The sequence below is a fragment of the Thunnus albacares genome, chromosome 14, assembly GCF_914725855.1.
Source record: "Thunnus albacares chromosome 14, fThuAlb1.1, whole genome shotgun sequence".
In the NCBI taxonomy this organism is placed as follows: Eukaryota; Metazoa; Chordata; class Actinopteri; order Scombriformes; family Scombridae; genus Thunnus; species Thunnus albacares.
In genome coordinates, this window is record NC_058119.1 from 15,855,161 (window position 1) to 15,874,399 (window position 19,239).

The following is a 19,239-nucleotide window of genomic DNA, read 5'->3' on the forward strand; positions in this document are numbered from 1 at the left end:
TCAGTTCATAATTGCCTGACCCTATGTTCTCCAGGTCACCTGGAGAGCAGCAGCAAACACAAATGCTGTACACATGCAAATAATGAAAAAGGAAGAACTCTTTTCAGGGAACATGGAGTGTTATAATGGATTGTATTGTTGTTTTGCTTTTAGTATCTACAGGTTATCTACAGTATCTTTTAATAGTTAAAGAAGGCATTGAGGTGTTTAAAGGAAATGCTACTAGTTTATACAAAGACAACCAGTTTAAAAAAACACACAATGATGCTGTGATTAATGTGATGTTCTGATATTTAGACCTACACTGTTCTGTCTGGTAGAGCCTCTAGCAACTTGTGCCCACTCCATTTTCCCCTTTTCAGTGGTGTGTTTGTTATGATTGATAATACTGGTTGCTTCTGTGCCAGCAAGTATGAATGATGAAAATCTTAGATGAGGAGGAGAGCGGGGGCAGGGGAGGAGAGGGAAAGATGCTGGAGGGAGGGCCAATTATCTTATTGTTTAACCCACTCAAGGTGGAGGCCCATCAATCTGAAACCACTTGCTCAAATGACTCATGTTCAGCCTATATAAAAGTTTAATTGGCTTATATAATTAACACTGAGGGAGAAAGACATATGTGTGGTGTGACGTGGAGGAAAAAAAAAATCCTGTCTGGATGAGAAGTGTACAGAGCTTCATAGATTTTGTAATTACAGGATTAAAGTAAGTGGTTGCTGTTATAAACAAATAATTATTAATAATTTCATTTATATCAATCAAGACAAAATACACATCTGAAATATAATTGAACTTGATTGCTTTCCTTTCTCTGTCACTGAGCTGCTGTGTATGGCAGTTACCTTGGCACCTATGGGTGCAGCAGGCAGTTCTCTGTGCAGAGGAGGCACCACCTGACCCGCTGGGGGGGCGTGCCAAACGACACTCGGATCCGTGTCACCTTCACTGATACCTGTCCCACTTGCACCCTTCGGCGATGACAATAAAGCCATAGAGCGGTGCAGTCTAAGGTAAATACAATTTCTACAATAAAGCGTATAGGTGACATTTAAAAAAACACTGTCCTTTTTTCCCGTGATACCGCGCGTTAAATTTCCACTGGCAGAGACGAGGGGAGATTATGAGGATTTATGTTGACGTTGAGGGATTAGTGGACAGAGCCAGAATGAAATAGGCAATGTTTTGGCATTGATGTCGGCGCTGTAGCCTGAAGGAGCCAGTAAAACGCGTCCTGCAGGAGAAGGTGAGGAAGTTGTAACTAGGGGAGGTTAGATGCTGCAGTAGGAGACCATCATACTTGGGTAGCTCGCGGTTACGCGCTTTTTGCAGCTGTAAAGACGTTGCGCAGCAAGGGCACAGGCCTTTACGCGGCCGTGTTTACTTCTGCAGAGGTTGTGTTAAATCTGTGCTGCTTCGTTTAAGTGCATCGAAAACGTACGTTTGTAAAGGTCATTTAATCCATAAACGAGCCTGTGCGCAATTAAGTCTCCTATAAGTGCGACGCGCTCTAAGATGCGTAACCTACAATCAGTCATTGTAGCTCAAATATTGTTTTCGAAATGTGACATTCAAAAAAAAAATTCCTTTCAAATGACTTGCAATAAATGTGACGCCAAACACAGGCATGCACAGTGTTTAAGAGATGCTGAGTCTGAACTCTTTCTAACCCTCCAACTTCCTCTCTGTGTGTCTCCCTGCTTTCTCAGACATGAGTCAGTTCCGGGCGTTGGCGGGTGTGCTGAGGGGCGGGCGTGTTGGAGGGAGTCAGTGGCTGCGAGGGTGTGGACAGGGCCCGGCCAGGCGCTGGGTTGACCCCAGGCGAGGCTGCTCCTCCGGGGCAGCTGCGTCCGTTCCCTCGGCGGTGACCAGTAGCTCCAACTATGTGGAGGAGATGTACTTTGCCTGGCTGGAGGATCATAAAAACGTACATGAGGTAAGAGTGTGCAACATGCGCCTTTCTTCAACACATTATGACAGAAAAAGTTTGGAATATTTAATTAAGGTTTTTTTTTTTTTTTTGTTTTTTGTTTGCCCATGAATGGAAATTTGCAGAGGGGGAAATGCACAGCACCCCTGGCACCAGAGTTGGTTTTGCAGCTTAAGTACAATGAACTGCTGTTGCCTGTGTTGGTTTAGAAATACACTTCAGCATATTATATCAGACCAGAGGGCACTTAATGTTCACTAGGGCATGTATGACATGCTTTAGAGCATTGTCCTGGATTTCTGTCCAGCCTTTCACCATCATTTCACCATCCCCCAACCTCTCTCCTACATTGTGACTAAAAGGCAAAAAATAAATCTTTGACAGAGTGTCCACTGATTTTTTTATTAGTCAATAAGAAGCAGGGATAATTTTAGTGCATGTTTTCAATGGCCCTGTTTGCCTTTGCTGGATCTGTCTCTTTCTATGTTCCAGTCTTGGGACACATTCTTCCGTAACATCCAGGCCTCTAGTCCGTCTGGCGAGGCGGATGAGAGACGCCCCTCCGCTCTGCTCCAGGGCCGAGTGCTGTCCCACTCAACAGACATGGCACAGAAAGTGGTGGAGGACCACCTGGCTGTGCACACTCTCATTAGAGCCTACCAGGTACTTCTGCCCAGCTGTGAGGAACACACACACACACACACACACACACAGCTTTTAATGTGGATTTGTGTTATTTACAAATTAAAAGATTGATCACACATCTCATGGCATCCATTTAAATCTTAATGCAGTGTCTGTGTACAGAATTAAGATGTCATCTACCGGGAGCCACAACTGACTATTTGTATCTCCGATGTGTGTGTGTGAAAAATGCAACAAACAAAATCCACTTGACTTGCCAAAACAGATGCAACTGGCAATGAGAGATGTTTATACTGGGCGTCCTTGTATTAAAAGGAATATACAATTTGTTTGTCACTGCACGAGGTTATGCAAATTGCAAGATTAACTCTAACCTACTTACCCTGGCTGCTTTTTGAAAATGGAAATATCAAAGAGACTACTTAAACAAAACAGGTGGTAACATTTCCCCTCGCCCTCAAATTAATTCGAGGAACTATCCGAGGGATTTATTAAATTCTGTCTTTTGGCAAAGGCGCCACTTTTATTCCCAGCTTGTTGCAAACCTAGTGGGAATGAGTATGCGTGTGTACACAGACATAAAAGCAGTCCCACGGGGCTCTTTTCTCAAAGAGGTTGACCTATAACTGAATGTTAGCATCTCCAGCTGTTTATACTCAGCATCATGATGGCATCACCTTGCTGAATTTTCTTATTCTTTCCTTGCCTGTCAATGTCTCGCTCTCTTTTTTTTTAATACCTTTTGTACGCTTACCTTCCCCCATCTCCACATCTCTGCCTGTCTCCCTGTGTAGATTCGTGGTCACCATGTTGCCCAGTTAGATCCTCTGGGAATCCTGGAAGCCGACCTCGACTCCTTCGTTCCCTCCGACCTGATCACCACCATCGATAAATTAGGTGAGACTCACGACCCCCTGCCCTCATCCTAGGCATGTCGCACATTATGGACACAAACCAAAAGTCTAAATGGTGACAAGAGAAATATGTTTGTCAAGTTGTTGTTGTCTTGAGTTGATTATCTTAACCATGAAACCCATTTACAACAGGCTGTATTGTTTCAAAAATACATGAAAGTGCCACATGTATTCTTGAAATGCTGATACAGAGGTACATGGTTGAAACTGCAGGTCTAATTATACATTTTCTGGTTCAGACTTTGTACAGAGGAGGTAAAGAGTTCCTATTTTATACCTCTCTCTCCTACCTAAAGGCATGTGGAGTTTACCTACAGGCAGTATATATGCTGATGAGATTCCCACTATAGAAGCCCTTCCCTCTAATTAACTCAGGATACTTGCAGAAGGATTTCCGTCTTAAGCATATTATTCCCATTACTTCAAAAGCTTAATTTGCTTTATAATGAAAATATCAGATTTTTCCCGCATTTTACTTCAATAACATTTCTGTATCCCTCTGAGGGTTTACACAGTACATACATGTGCGTCTGTACACGCATTATACACACACACATCTGATCCAGGGTTGCATAACTCATCAGACCGAAGAGTGTAAGTGGTATTTCAGTGTAAAAGGCCCTATCACGTTCTCTGCCAGGTCCGGGTTGGTCAGCCTAATGCTGTCATTAATCTCAGGCGTAGCTCTTGTCATTCTCCATTTCATTTAGTGGACTGAGGGTCGGAGGATGTGGGACGGCCGCAGAAAGCGATCGAAGTCTACAGTAATAGCCAGTAAAGAGGAAAGAGAGAGAGAGACATTGTTTCTGTTGGCTGCTGTTATCAGTGATCAGTGTGTGTCAGGACATAGCGTAGCATTATGTATTGTCAACAGGACTATAGCTCCCTAATGAAAGCTAATGACAGCCTCCGTGGCCCCTTATTTGGTCAGCTGATAGAACATGAGTCTATTCTTGGCCCCCTTTGTCTTTGCTGTGTTCCTAATATGATTTGCACCTGTCTCCTCTTATGTTGCCTGGGATCTTGAGCTTGACCAGCTCTCTCAGGTGGGCTTTGTCAGCACGGAAACTTATGTGGGGCGGCCGACACTGATGCTGTGTCTCCACAGGTCCTGATTTTGTACTGTCTAAAAAATACTGTACATCTTGGATAATTTTTTTTTCTAGCTAAGCTTTAATCTCAGTTTTTGACATCAAACCAGTTGACTTTGTTAAAAATATAGATTTATTTTCAGTTAATTCACTGCAGAGTCATACATACCCTGCTAATTAAATTACAGAGTCACTTAGGGATGCAGCTAACTATTATTTTCATTAACAAATAATCTGTTGGTTATTATGTTTTGTCAATTGAGTAATAGGGGAGGCTTTTATGGGGTTGTCCATTAATTGCATTGTTAGTTGTTTGATCCCCAGCTCCTCCTGTCCACATGTTGAAGTGTCCTTGAGCAGGACACTGAACTCGAAACTGCCTTGCATGGTGCCATCACCATTGGTGTGTGAGTGTGTGTATGAATGGGTGAATGTAAGGCAAATTATAAGTGCTTTGTCTGTTAAGGTATAAAAGGACTATATACTGTATATGCAGTCCATTTAGTCTATAAAATGTCAGAAAAATACTGATAATTGCCCATCACAATGTCTCAGAGCCCAAAGTGATAGTTTCAAATTGATGTTTTTTTTCTGACTAACAGTGTAAATGTTCAGTTTACAATTTTGAAAAAAAAAAATCCTCACTTTTGAGAAGCTGGAGCCAGTGAATATTTGCCATTTTTGCTTGATTAATGACTTAAATAATACATCTATTATCATAATTGTTAGGTCAGTATTTTCTGTTAATCAACTTAACAAATGTATTCACATGAAGATACCAGAAGATGTGAAATAACTTAGGATCTCAACAATATTAATTAAACTTTGATGAAGGCAGGATTTCTGGCATTATGAATGTTGAAAAGTGTGGAAAAGGATTTGTTTTGGGTGTTCTTTGGTTTGACTATTTGGGTTTTGTGTAGCTCTGTTGGAGTGTAGTAGAAGTGTGCTCCCTGCAAGTTATTAGCTTGTTGCCTCTGCAGTGAAGTACTAGAAAGAAAAAATTAATTGTGAATTTTAAAAAAAGCTTTAACGATCATTAATTTTGAATAGGGAGGGTAGTTTTGTTAATACATGTTGATAGACTGGCCTTAAATCTCTTAATCAAACTTGTTTCACATGACGTCATCAAAGGTTTCTATGGTCTTGATGAGTCTGACTTGGACAGGAGCTTTCAGCTACCCTCCACCACCTTCATCGGAGGAGGAGAGACCACTCTTCCTCTGAAAGAGATCATACGCAGACTCGAGGTACTTTCTTTGTGTGCTTGTGTCAAATGTGACAAATGTGTTTAATCATGAGAGAAAGCCTTAACACTGTACCATGCTATTTGCTTTTTAATCTCTTCTTTTTCCAGACATCCTACTGTGGTCACGTAGGAGTCGAATTCATGTTCATTAACAACGTGGACCAGTGTCAGTGGATCCGTCAGAAATTTGAGACTCCAGGAATCATGCAGTTCACTAATGCTGAGAAGAGAACTTTGTTAGCCCGCCTGATCAGATCCACACGGTCAGCAATGATTAAAGATCTAATGACTCACATTTTCTTGACAGCACGATACCTCACTTTTAGTTATAGCTCACATCAGGGACTCGCATTACATAAACAAAACTCTGGTTTGCCCATATATTTGGAAAGATAAACACCCCATTCTTCATGTGAGCTCATTTTCATCTTTGATAAACGATCTCAGGAGTCACTGGAGGTTCCTGGAAGTGATCTTATTGTTACTGTGTGTAATCTTGTTAGTGTATTCTTGCTTGTTCCACATTGCTGCATGTTATCTTTGACTTCCTAGTTCCTATTCACACACACACACAGTGGTGCTGAAATAAATTTGCTAAATGCTTGAGTACAAATACCCCCAACCACCATAGCATTGTTACAAAAGTTCTTTACCGGGGCACCAGTATCATCATTATCAGTCCGTAGCAGTATCAGCAGTTGTGTAAAGCTAACTGATGGTGGCACAGAACATCCAGGAACTGTTATAAACAGAACTTTTGTTTCATGTCTAGGTTTGAGGACTTCCTGGCTAGGAAGTGGTCATCAGAGAAACGTTTTGGCCTGGAGGGCTGTGAAGTGCTCATCCCTGCTCTCAAAACCATCATTGACCAGTCGAGCGCTGCAGGCATCGACAGTGTGATCATGGGGATGCCACATCGGTAATGTGAATTACAACCTCTGTATGCATACAGGTAATTCTTTTCCCTCCATTTGATACTTGAAGACTTTGTAAACTGTGCTTCCAGGGGTCGACTGAATGTTTTGGCCAATGTGATCCGTAAGGAGCTGGATCAGATCTTCTGCCAGTTCGACCCCAAATTAGAGGCTGCTGATGAGGTGAGGAAACTATTGATAGATGATGGCATGGAAGACTATCAGAGTAAAATAGGTCTGGAACATTCAACTGATGCTTTATTTCATAACCATTTCTATGCCTTTAGGGCTCAGGGGATGTCAAATACCACCTTGGGATGTACCACGAGAGGATTAACCGTGAGACAGACAAGAATATCACGCTGTCACTCATGGCGAACCCCTCCCACCTGGAGGCAGTGGATCCAGTGGTTCAGGGCAAGGCCAAAGCTGAGCAGTTCTACAGAGGAGACACTCAGGGGAAAAAGGTAACAGTTACTATAACAGGTACATGATGGGAGGATACATTGGTGATGTAAATGTGGATTTGCATGACAGATACACTGTTACCTTGTGCTGTTGAGTCAGTTTCTATGATTCTCCCAGGTGATGTCCATCTTGATGCATGGTGATGCTGCTTTTGCTGGACAAGGAGTTGTGTACGAGACCTTCCACCTAAGTGAGCTCCCCTCTTACACCACACATGGTACGATCCACGTGGTGGTCAACAATCAGGTATGGGAAGGTTTAATAATAATACTATTGCTAATCCTGATGTTATTGATATAATTTCTACAACTGCTACTATTACTTATGCTATTTTTTATAATAACGATTGGGACCGTCTGGTGATTGTCGACAGGAAGATATGATCATATTGTTTTATTGTTTTACACAATTATGTAGTTTAAATTCATAATTTTTTCCAAGAAAACTGTAAATGAAAACTAACAAAATGAGCTATTAAATCTTTTTTTTTTTTTTACACATGTAAAGAGATTTTCTGATGTTATTCATCAACAGTGGAGCACATTTTGTTGTACTGAATATCATTTTGATAATTTTGTCTGTGATTTTAGGCTCTAAATGTCAAGTTATCAATTTTGAGATGTGATTGTTGCTCTCAGATTGGCTTCACTACTGACCCTCGTGTGGCCCGCTCCTCTCCTTACCCCACTGATGTGGCTCGGGTTGTGAATGCACCCATCTTCCATGTAAATGCCGATGACCCCGAGGCTGTCATGTACGTGTGTCGGGTGGCTGCAGAGTGGAAGACCACCTTCAACAAGGATGTTGTCATTGACCTTGTCAGTCACAGCCAAGCCTTAATCGATTAACAGGAAACACAATTACAAGCACACACATCTACACACCACAGTTTTTGTTTTTAAGGTGCATGTGTTTTTACAGGTTTCTTACAGACGGTTTGGTCATAATGAAATGGACGAGCCCATGTTCACTCAGCCACTGATGTACAAACAGATCCGTCGGCAGGAGCATGTGCTGAAAAAGTACTCCGACAAGCTCATTGCTGAGGGAGTGGTGACACTGCAGGAATTTGAGGTTTGTGATCTAATGCTGTTTGCTCTTGTTAAATATACAGTATATTTGTAGCCACTACTGTATGCTGGTTTATTTTGTATCACCATATGCTGGACTGTGTGCATTAAATCACACTTAGATATTGGAATGCCTTCAAGTAAATATGTTGTGCCAGCACTGCTGTATTTGGGTTTCAATTTACTGCCTCAGTTCAATCACCCAGCCTCACAATCCCTCACGTAGAGTATATATTGGTCAATGAAGTTGAAGTATACCTCAGATTCTGGCGCCATTCAGTGGAATCGCTGAGGTTCTTCATCCAAAACAGAAACTTGGATCGTAAAATCCATTCTGAACATTTTTTCTTACCAGATGCCAGAGAAATACTGCAGCACCTCAATGGTGCACTACTTCATGGCATTTGATGGACATTGTTTTCTGTTGTGTGGCCTGCTATTTGGACCCTTGTAAAAAGCCCATTTGTAATATAGCAAGGCAGAACCATTACTGCTGCTGGAGACCTTTTTTCCCTTCTTTAATATGTCTCTCTCTCCCATTTTCTGTTTCCTCCTATCTGTCTCAGCTATGTACAGTTTTGGTTAGTCAGCTGTAGTTGTTTAGTTAAAGTAAAAAACTATCTATCAGTTCATATACAGTATTTCTCTTTGTTCCCAACACACATTACCAAATGTGGATGCAGGAAGAGGTTGCCAAATATGACAAGATATGTGAGGAGGCATACACCAGCTCTAAGGATGAAAAGATCTTACACAACCGACACTGGCTAGACTCCCCCTGGCCTGGTAAGAACAATTACTGTCCCTGCATTTTGAAAGGAAACCTGATTACACAGAGGGTGGACGCAATGACGTGAACACCTGTACAATGTAATGCAATCCAATAACTCTAAAACAAATACTACCTTTGTGAGGCTTATAATGTTCACCTTTTGTGAAAGAGTTTTTCTTTTAATTGACTGCTTTCTCTGTAAATACTTTCTGTTTCTGCTGGAGTGACGCTGTGTCTCTCTGTAGATTTCTTCACAGCTGAGGGAGAGCCCAAGAGCATGAGCTGCCTCCCTACAGGATTGGATGAGGAGGTCCTGCAGCACATTGGCCAGACAGCCAGCTCAGTGCCTCTGGAAGATTTTAAGATCCACCCTGGTGAGTCTAGTCGCTCTGTGAGGAAGAATATTCAGCAAAGAAACAGGCTAACACAGTATCAGTGATACTGATAAGTTGTGCTAGAAATCTACACAAAGAAAACATCTCTATGGGATTCATGCTCCTGAGTAATCTGCTAAATATCTGTAAAACACATTAACCTAAGAGCCAGAATTCATTTTTGGATGTTTTTTTCTGCAGGGATGATATTGAGTTTTTTTTTAAAGCAGTTTACCATTAAACACATCATTTCCTAACAGCAGGTGTTTTGCCTGCACAGCTGATTGGGCTCACGCTGTAGCCATTCAGACTGCCATAAGAGTTTTTAATGTTATTTACAACACAGTACATCAGTCCATTGCTTTTACACCCCCCTTCCCCAGTGCTCGCCTAAGATATCAGTTGTTTAAATTTTTCTTTCCCTGTGTATGTGTGTGTGTTCTGCAGGTGTGTCTCGTATCCTGCGCGGTCGGGCTGACCTGGTGAAGAATCGGCAGATGGACTGGGCTCTAGGAGAGTACATGGCCTTCGGCTCCCTTCTTAAAGATGGAATCCATGTGCGACTCAGTGGGCAAGATGTAGAGCGGGGCACCTTTAGGTGAGTCTGTGTAATCACAACTGAAAACTAAAAGGATCTGTATGATTTTTTATTTTTTTTTAAACCTCTATGCCTGCTTGTATTAATGCTCTCTTCTGTACTAGGAGGAGGTGCTGTCATAAAGGATCTTCAAGTATAGTTATTGAAGGAAGAGTGTAAATATATTGATTTTTCCCATCTTGGTTTTTATAGCTTGGGAGTCTGTGAGGAGTCACACCCTCCACTTACTGAATGAGCTCACACATTAGCTTTATCTCTCCTTAAGATGACAAAGGGCTGGGTGATATTAAACAACTTACAGTGGAATTACATCATTTTGGAAAATATCCTTGATATTGTGGCAATGACTTGCACCATGTCACCCAACCCTACAATGACTCTTAAATTGATATTGCCCCAAATCTACTATTTTGAAATGAAATTGGCACATTTGTTCAGTATGTCAGGGTCAGCAAGCCTGACCAGCCATAAAGGGTAAAGAACACTCTCTTAAAGATGGTGAATTAAGTAATTGGTGGCAAAGGGAGTCTGACAGACAGAAGACGTCAGCACAGTCTCCTGGGAACTGCGAAGCCCACATGGTGTTGTCATGGTATGGAGGGAACAAGTGACACATGAACAAAAACCAGCTCCCCCTTTCACTGTGCCTGTCTCATCTGTCCCCTATCATTTCTCCACCAGCCCATCTTCACTGACACAGCCCCCGCCCCCCTCTCAGCTCTCAGCGACATACATCACACTAACTAACCAGAGGCTACGGGGCTTCTTCTTTTTGTCTCGCATTTACCACTGACATCTACTTCTCCCCGTCCGCTGTCCCCTTCAGCAGGTTAATTTGCCTGGCTGAAAAAAATGACATCAAACACTTCATCTCTGTATCACCTGTTGTTTATTTACTTTCATTTCAGCTCAGATTTGGTCCTTTGTGTTACCTTTCTTTCTCATTGTACTTCAGCTATACTTTACCCCCTACCACCCTTTATTGCTTTTTTCCTCCTCCTACCTCCACTTTTCTCATCCCCCACTACTCTGTTTCCCTTCATAGTTCTTAGCAGCATATTGGCATGTTACAGTCGAGTGAGCCTGCTTGCGTATCTGCGATGTACGTACCAGCGCGGACTAATGGATTCAGTCGTCGTGTTTGGGTGGGTTGCATGCGTCGCGCCGTGCACCCCTTTCCCTGACTAATGGGGCCCCCAGGCAGAGGATGTGTGTGTGTGTGTGTGTGTGTGTGTAAGTGTGCATGTGCCTGTACACCTGAAAGGAAGAAAGAAAGAGAGACGAAAGAGGTTGGCACACAGTTTATGAAGCAATCCCAGAGAAAGACCTCATTCTCATGAGGTTTTTGGGTCTTCGAATTGAGTAAATTAAACGGGAAATGATGTGGGTTACCTCAATTAATGCTGGATGCTCTCCATTTCATTCTTTCATCAAAGGATTTCTTGAGGAGAAAGTGTATATCCTGCAAATGTAGAGCAAGGATCAAACAAAACAATTACGCATTATGTGCCCTCATTAGTCCATAATTATGGAGGATATTATTCAAAGGACTCAATTCAAGATTATCTGGTCTTCTAGGGGGTAATATATCAAATTCAAGATCATAATCAATAGATTTTGGTTATTTCCTGCAGTTCTTCCGCCAGGACCATTACATAACCTCCAGCGCTGCATGTGTGTCTGAGTGTATGTATGCGTGTGTGTAGACGTCGTTAGAGTGATGTTAAAGGGGTTTAAGTGATTGTCTCATCGTGCTGGTTTTGAAGGCTGATTCCTACACTGGGAGCGAGTGGACGATCAGAGCTTGTTAACGCTTGGCTCTTCGCTCCCATCAACTCTTGTTGGGCCTCATACTGACGGAAGATGAGAGAGAGTGCGCTACTCTTCATGAAGTGCCTGTATGGACTTGACTGGGGACTGTAGTGTTTGTGTGTTTAGCCTGCATCTTCTACTGGGTTAAGATTGTTCACAAAAATTCTTAGAAAATCTGTTGTTTTCCATCAGCCTAGAGTCCTGAAAATCTTTAGTTCGTGCGTCACTATCCATCTGTAGCAGTAAATACAGCACTTAGGTTTTTTTGTCCTCTAAATACTTGTGGTGAAATGATTTGTAGATTAATTGATAATCTGCAGTGTAATTGATTAACCATTTAAGCAAAACTGGAAATTTACTGCTATTCTCGGTTTTAGGTAATGATAAATGGGATATCTGGGTTTTGGACTGTTGGTTAAACAAAACAAGCAATTTATATTTATTGATTTTTTATAGACTAAACAACATATCGATTTATGGTAAAAAAAAAAAAAAAAATCGATCGATCAGTCAATGATGAAAATAATTAGTAGTTGCATTAGTTCTGTCACAGCCTCTTAGATGGTTTTGTGTGGTCGTTTTTGGTAAGATCTTACTCCATCCATTAATGTCAGCTAAATGTGATACATTAATATGCTCTCTTAGTAACAGATGATGTCATTACATTGATTGATTTTCTATGCTCCACAGTCTTTTTAAGTACCAAACACAAATGGATGACTTGGCATAGCAGTCGTTATTTTTTATTTTTTATTTGCCTGTTTCAGTCTTTGCCTCACTTATGTTTTACAGTCACCGTCATCATGTTCTGCATGACCAAGAGGTGGACAAACGCATCTGTGTTCCCATGAACCATCTGTGGGCCAACCAGGCTCCTTACACTGTCTGCAACAGCTCTTTATCAGAGTACGGAGTTCTAGGTAAGACTGAAGTCTCTCTGGCTACACAGCATGCTGTACTCTAAGTCATTTTGTGGCTCTGTGTAATGATGCCTGTGACTTCAGGTTTTGAGCTTGGCTTTGCCATGGCCAGCCCTAATGCTCTGATCCTCTGGGAGGCCCAGTTCGGAGACTTTCACAACACAGCCCAGTGTATCATTGACCAGTTCATCAGCTCGGGCCAGGCCAAGTGGGTCCGCAACAACGGCATTGTCCTACTGCTGCCACATGGGATGGAGGGAATGGTGAGAAGTGAAAATCAGCCAGGCTATACTACTTTAGAAAATTGAATAAGTATGTAATTCTGTAGATGAATTTTGATTTTGTTGGAATATATGAGGTGGGATTCTTCTTCCATTTTGTCATTATGTGCCTTGCTCTTGTTCTCTTCTGTCGTCAGGGTCCAGAACATTCATCAGCCCGACCTGAGCGCTTCCTGCAAATGAGCAAAGATGACCCTGATCACTTCCCTGTATGTTCACATGTACAGTTCATGTAAACACTTTCATTCCACTGTGTGCTTCAACAATCTCCTGTTTTATTGGCTATGCTAATGTCATAACCACTTCAGTAATGGCTTAAGTGATGATTGCCAATTTCTCTAAAGCTGATAAGTCTCTTCATTATGGCCTCCAAAGCGTTGATATTCAGCAGTAACTCAGGTCCCAAGGGTGAGCTGGTGTGAGGGAACATCAGGGAGGGAGCCACAGTGGGCTGTATCAGCAGAAGCCTACCAGATTCATTTACAAATGGGATATTGATCAACCTATTAGTGGGAGCATACCAAGGGATTAACATTCTCTGTGCAGTGTGTGTGTGTGTTTGGGGGGGGGTAGTACCTCTCTGCAGTACCTCTCCTGCCCAATCATGAGATAAAACATTGCTACAACTATAATTCTGTAATTGCATCTACATGAAGTTAAATTTATGTTTTCAGAGTCAATAACTTTTTAAAATTATTTTGTTATTCACTTTTTTTTTTACATAGGAGTTCAGTGGAGATTTTGAAGTCCAGCAGCTGAATGACTGTAACTGGATCGTGGTCAACTGCTCCACGCCTGCTAACTACAGTCATGTGCTTAGACGGCAGATTCTGCTGCCATTCAGAAAACCGGTAAAGCGTAACACTGTCTTCATTATATTTTATCTGTGCAGTGCTTCGCTTCAGTTTGTGCTTCTCATGTCATGGTTGTTTTTACATTTGAATCTTTGCATAGATTGCATCCAAATTACACATATAAGCCATTGCTTTCCTCAAAGAGAAATCTAAGGCATACTTTACACTTACAGCTGTTTGGAAGATATCTTTTAAAAAACTGACATTAGAAATATTTTGTTTGACTTGTATTTATCTTTGAGGAAAACAGAGTCTGATATGTATCAATCAAAGTATTAAATATGAATACGTGAGAGCCACAAACTGTAGTTATATCTTTATTTGCTTCATTATGACAGACATACTGTTAAAAATAACTGTTTTAATACCGGATTACAGCCATACTTCAAAAAGAATCTCAATTTTCAGAAAACATTTACCCACCTTATATACAAATGTACTGAATGTTCCTAATTAGTACTTTGAAGTCCAAAAGTAGAACTAGTATGGGTATAAAGTTTTTGAGTGTAAATAATTTCTCTTTTTTGTATTTGCACTGCTCTTTTTTTCAGTCTCTTACAGTTTTCAGCCACAGTGAATGTCTTAACTGATCCCCTGTCGCACATAAATGCAATGCTTTGCGGAGCATGAGAAAATTACTTCCTGAGCAAATTAGTGAGGGGGCCAGTAGGGAATAATATTGTTTGTTTTCTATGAAAAACTCTGAAATTTCGGACTTGGTAGGCTGAGCACGAAGGGTTTTATTTATTTGATTGATAAAGAAATGTTTTGTTTTCCCAATGCTGATGTTGCGTGTTATATGGTGGCAACAAATTAGCGTGAAAAGAGATAAAAACTTTTATCTCTGGAGTTTTTTCAAAGCCCACAATGAAGATACGGATGACAGAATCAATCTGTTGTTTGTAGCTGACAGAAACTGTCTCCCTTTATTCACAGTTGATTATTTTCACTCCCAAATCTCTGCTGAGGCACCCCGATGCAAGGTCCAGTTTTGATGACCTGGCCAAAGGTGGAGTTTTACTTAACCTCATTGAAATTTGAGATAAAAATGTGTCACAAATGTTGGTCTACAGTTATGGGAAACATATCATATTTAATGTTTGCAGGCACTACATTCAAGAGGATTATTCCAGATGTGGGAGCTGCCAGTCAAAGCCCAGGCCAAGTGAAAAGGGTGATCTTCTGCACTGGCAAAGTCTACTACGAACTGGCTAAAGAGAGGAAACGGCAAAACCTGGAGAGAGACATCGCCATCATCAGACTTGAACAGGTGATTCATCCTTCTCCACTGTTTGTTTCTTATTCCACTTCTTTAATTCTTCTTCCACTTAATCTGCGGCTTCCCCTTCAGATCTCTCCATTCCCATTTGACCTGGTCAGAGCAGAGGCAGAAAAATATGCCAATGCTGAGCTGGTCTGGTGTCAGGAGGAGCACAAGAACATGGGTTACTATGATTACGTCAGGCCACGTTTCCTCACAGTGGTGGCCAACAAGAAACCCATTTGGTAAGCGCTTCTGTTCACTTGTCATCCGATTTGTTCACGACACGCACACATTGGAACAATCCAGTGAGAGAATCAGGTGAAATCATGTCAGGGGTGACAGCTCAAACATCTCAATGACACAAACCTTTAATGTTTCTCTCAGGTATGTGGGACGGGACCCTGCAGCCGCTCCTGCAACAGGGAACAAGTCCACCCACCTCAATGAGCTGAAGAGGTTCATGGACACAGCTTTCAACCTGAGCGCCTTTGAGGGGAGGGACATGTAATGGAGCTGTGGAACGTGAGACAAGCTGGAGGTGCAGTTTCATCTCCAATAACCATGGGCAATTTAAGTCTTGATGTGGGAAAGAGGCAGAGCTCTTTTAAATTTGAGACAATCTGGAGCATAGCCTAATGTTTTTAGTGAACATTATTTTACCCCTTTTTACCTTATGTGAAAGATAACTCTGTCACACTGACTGACTTATGCCTGAATCAGACTACTCAACATTTATGTCTTTCATGACCTGCGACTACTATAGTGTCAGAAGTGCCATGGAAGACATCCTAGATGTTATCAAACTAGGCGAGAGAAGACAAGAAATTGTCAAACTCACACTCACTCTGTCAGGGCCTTACAAAGTCTCCTAAATGCAGAATCATTTGTTTTCCACTGTGACGCACTACATGGGATAGAATGACAAATTATTGCGCTCTGCAATGGTTTTCGTTCCCTGGCCATACCCCGTGTCAAGTGAAGGCAAGTCACTTTTATTTATATAATTCAAAATCACAAGTTTGCCTCAAATGGCTTTACAATCCTTAAACCCTGGATTCAGATAAGAAAAACCTCCACAAAAAATAAATGGTTACAGTTGGTGGATCGAGCTATTTTTCTGTCTGATCCTGGCTTTACAGGGAGAATCTGCACTTTATTCAATCAACACTACTCAGCAAGGGGCCTTTATGAAGGCTTTTACAGAATAAGCACAGTCACCACAAAGATTTTTATCCTTGAAAGGGTGCTACACCTCCAACATCTCTGTTTCAAAATAAACATTCCTTGCAAAATATTATACAGACAGTAAATAAAATCATTCAGTCACAGAACTGTCTCTTTAGCAACTACTATACTGTAGATGAGTGGTGAAGTAGCAATAGTGCACTCTTTGTAGCCCTAATAATAATAAAACTAAGATTCCTGACAATCATTGTTATTGCAGTAGCTTTAGTACAGTAGATACCTCCATTACTGCTATGCTGAATAGTATTAGTAGTATTGATTTGTATTGTATTGATTTTGTAGATGAATAGTTGATGCTACAAGACGCACAATAAACACCACACTGGTGTACTTATAATTAATGTGAATTATACATATCACAGGTATGAAGACTGTTCCTGAAATTTAACACATCAGTAGGTTTAGTGCCTGTATTTGCTTTGGCTATCTTAGCTGTTAGTGGAGGAGTCTGTATTTATTGTCACACCTCACTTCATCAGGAGACATGAGCCAGCTGGCACAGAGACTTGCAGCAGTGTTTTCTACTTAGGACATAAGGCTCAGCTTCGTCTTTGGAGGCTGAAGGATGCACACACACAAAAACACAGCAAAGTCTTGGATGCTTTGAGAGCAATACTGACGCTTCGTTGTCACATTTAAACCCCCAGGTATTAAACAGGATTGATATTAGTTACCTCTGTGCTTTGAAACGCTACTTTAAATTATGCTTATTGTTCAGCTGTACTGTAGCTTACCTTGTAGCTGGGAGATTTAACTATAAGCCATACCCAAACATAAATTTACATATCTAATGTTTTTACATGTGTTAGTTTATTAATGAAAAAAAATGTACTGGAACATACAAAACTTGTTGGAGCTGCACTTTACTTGGAATAATGACATATGCAATAAAATATGTTTAACAACGTGCTTTGGTTGTGATGTTTAGTTGCAGATAATTTACGGTTTATTTGTAAAAAAAAGCATGAATAAGATTCTACAGCCATGCTAGCAGCTCTTTGAGCTGAATGCGAACATGCTATGTTTTAGCCAGTATACAATGTTCACCATCTCACTGTAACATGTTAGCATGCTAACATTTGCTAATTAACAAAGTACAGGTTAGGCTGAAAGGAATGACATTAGTTGTCTAGGTGTTTGGTCATAAACCAAAGCATTGGACAAATTAAAATTGTAAAAGTTAAGGGATCACCAAAGTTATTGCAATTAATCCTGCAGCGGACTACATGTGGCAGATTCATTATTTGCCAAGAAAAACAAAAATAAACCAGTATGCTAGGTTTCTTGTGTGCTCGTTTGTTTGTTGTTTACATAAACAAAACTTAAGAATATGCACCATGTATGCCCAAAATAAATAAATGTGTTCAAACCAAATTTTCACACAGGCTCCTTCTACAAGACTGGCCCAGAAAATTATCTTATAGGACCAAGTTGCTGCGGGAAGTTTTGGGGTCCCTGCAGGTCTCTGGCCCCGAGGCAGTGGCCCACTAGGACTAGCTGTTAATCCAGCCTTCCACCAGTACACCTGTGAATTAATTTAACAATACAAATAAAACTGCAATAAAGATCATGTAGCTTGAAAAGATTGTTTTCGCGAATAAGAAAAAAACCTTTTAATGCACATACAGTCAAAAGTTTGGACACACTTTCTCATTAGGTGTGTCCAAACTTTTGACTGGCACTGAATGTATTTTGCATTTTTTATTTAAAAGCTGAGTGGGATTCTGTTATCTTCAGTGGGCATTCTCCACAGCAGTAACAGCTTCTTTGCAAACAGGGTCCAGTTTACCATCTCCACCTTGGGGGGGAAAAGCACAACAGGTTGCCAGTGTGATTCTGTCAGAGTGCAGATTTTGGTAGTATTAATCCTCTATAACATTGTCACATTGACTCACAGTGGACAGTAAAGGGATACAAAGGGATGCAACACAACGAGATATCCGACATCTTATTCCATGCATTCTTCTTCCTTGTCAAAACCTGGCGCCTACATTACCCACAATGCTCACCGGTCGATTTACAGACGTTGAAGTGTAAAACCGGTGGAGGAACGTCAGAGGAGAAGCAGAGACTACGCGTTATTTCGTGGAGATGTCAAAACTAACCAAACTCACCGAACTCCAGCTGCCTGATATTACAGATGAAGATGGTCTCCCCGTTTACCACGAGCTCCACCATGTTCCACTCGCGCGTTTCCTCCAAGACGCACTGGTGCCCGCGTGCTCTCAGAGCGGCTGCAGACATACGGACAATGTTTGACCTCATCTAAAGCAACACATCTTAACTGGACTCTGGTGGGAAAAGAAACATACCCTGGAGACCCTGCAGGCGGGAAGTCCTGTGCTTTACTACTCCATTGGAATTATAAGGTCCGTGGCAAAGTGTCACCCGTGCGTTTGTCGGCATTGTTTGTTGTAGTTTCTATGGTAACCATCACACACCAGCTCCTGTTGCTAGTTTATTTGAACTCCTTTCCAGTTAAGTGCATGGGTGCAAAAACAGAGAATCATAAATATTTTTTTTTCTTTATATGACATATGATAATTTTGACAGATTAAGACATTTTTACAACTATATCATTATAATATGTCAAATTTATAGTTATACAATGAAATGTTCCAGAAAAGTATGAGATACTAAGTCTTAAGATTACTGTCTTAATATCTTAATATGTGGGTCTTAATATAAGACAATATATCATCGAAAGTTCAATAATTGTTAGATTCTAAGACAAATTTATGAGAAGTTTTTTTTTTTTAATTTAAAAATCTTTCTAAAAAACTTGACGTATGACCACATCTCATAACTAGGTTGTGTCTCATAATAACGATGTATGTAGAC

General features: G+C 41.0%; 2 protein-coding genes across 4 annotated transcripts; one reads left to right on the plus strand and one right to left on the minus strand.

Moving 5' to 3' along the window:
* Positions 1 to 882: 882 nt before the first annotated feature.
* ogdhl (oxoglutarate dehydrogenase L) lies at positions 883 to 16,222 on the plus strand. 3 transcript variants are annotated; one of them, XM_044372439.1, is made up of 23 exons: positions 883 to 1,010; positions 1,707 to 1,933; positions 2,420 to 2,590; positions 3,367 to 3,469; positions 5,712 to 5,827; positions 5,935 to 6,089; positions 6,599 to 6,745; positions 6,833 to 6,923; positions 7,028 to 7,207; positions 7,326 to 7,454; positions 7,847 to 8,026; positions 8,130 to 8,282; positions 8,962 to 9,064; positions 9,296 to 9,424; positions 9,872 to 10,022; positions 12,627 to 12,754; positions 12,839 to 13,017; positions 13,173 to 13,244; positions 13,761 to 13,886; positions 14,826 to 14,898; positions 14,996 to 15,159; positions 15,241 to 15,395; positions 15,538 to 16,222. In XM_044372439.1, the coding sequence occupies exons 2-23, from the start codon at positions 1,709 to 1,711 to the stop codon at positions 15,659 to 15,661; spliced, it is 3,054 nt and encodes a 1,017-aa protein (XP_044228374.1). In that variant the 5' UTR covers positions 883 to 1,010; positions 1,707 to 1,708; the 3' UTR covers positions 15,662 to 16,222. The 3 variants fall into 3 exon arrangements, with proteins under 3 accessions (XP_044228374.1, XP_044228375.1, XP_044228376.1); XM_044372440.1 differs by lacking the exon at positions 883 to 1,010 and adding an exon at positions 1,105 to 1,243; XM_044372441.1 differs by lacking the exon at positions 883 to 1,010 and adding an exon at positions 1,358 to 1,434.
* Positions 15,979 to 19,154, minus strand: c14h10orf53 (chromosome 14 C10orf53 homolog). The gene is made up of 3 exons (XM_044372447.1): positions 18,711 to 19,154; positions 18,513 to 18,632; positions 15,979 to 18,196 (listed from the first exon to the last, which is right to left on the minus strand). Exons 1-3 carry the CDS (start codon positions 18,802 to 18,804, stop codon positions 18,132 to 18,134), a joined length of 279 nt encoding a protein of 92 aa, XP_044228382.1. The 5' UTR covers positions 18,805 to 19,154; the 3' UTR covers positions 15,979 to 18,131.
* Positions 19,155 to 19,239: the final 85 nt, after the last annotated feature.

What these genes read in the sequence shown, in the direction of transcription:
- ogdhl (XM_044372439.1), top strand. Translation starts at nt 1,709, where the DNA reads ATGAGTCAGTTCCGGGCGTTGGCGGGTGTGCTGAGGGGCGGGCGTGTT. An exon ending in AATTAGAGGCTGCTGATGAG is followed by an intron (nt 6,924 to 7,027) that starts GTGAGGAAACTA and finishes CTATGCCTTTAG; the next exon opens with GGCTCAGGGGATGTCAAATA. An exon ending in GCCAACAAGAAACCCATTTG is followed by an intron (nt 15,396 to 15,537) that starts GTAAGCGCTTCT and finishes TGTTTCTCTCAG; the next exon opens with GTATGTGGGACGGGACCCTG.
- c14h10orf53 (XM_044372447.1), bottom strand. Translation starts at nt 18,804, where the DNA reads ATGCCGACAAACGCACGGGTGACACTTTGCCACGGACCTTATAATTCC. An exon ending in CCGCCTGCAGGGTCTCCAGG is followed by an intron (nt 18,633 to 18,710) that starts GTATGTTTCTTT and finishes GTATGTCTGCAG; the next exon opens with CCGCTCTGAGAGCACGCGGG. An exon ending in TATCAGGCAGCTGGAGTTCG is followed by an intron (nt 18,197 to 18,512) that starts GTGAGTTTGGTT and finishes TTCCCCCCCAAG; the next exon opens with GTGGAGATGGTAAACTGGAC.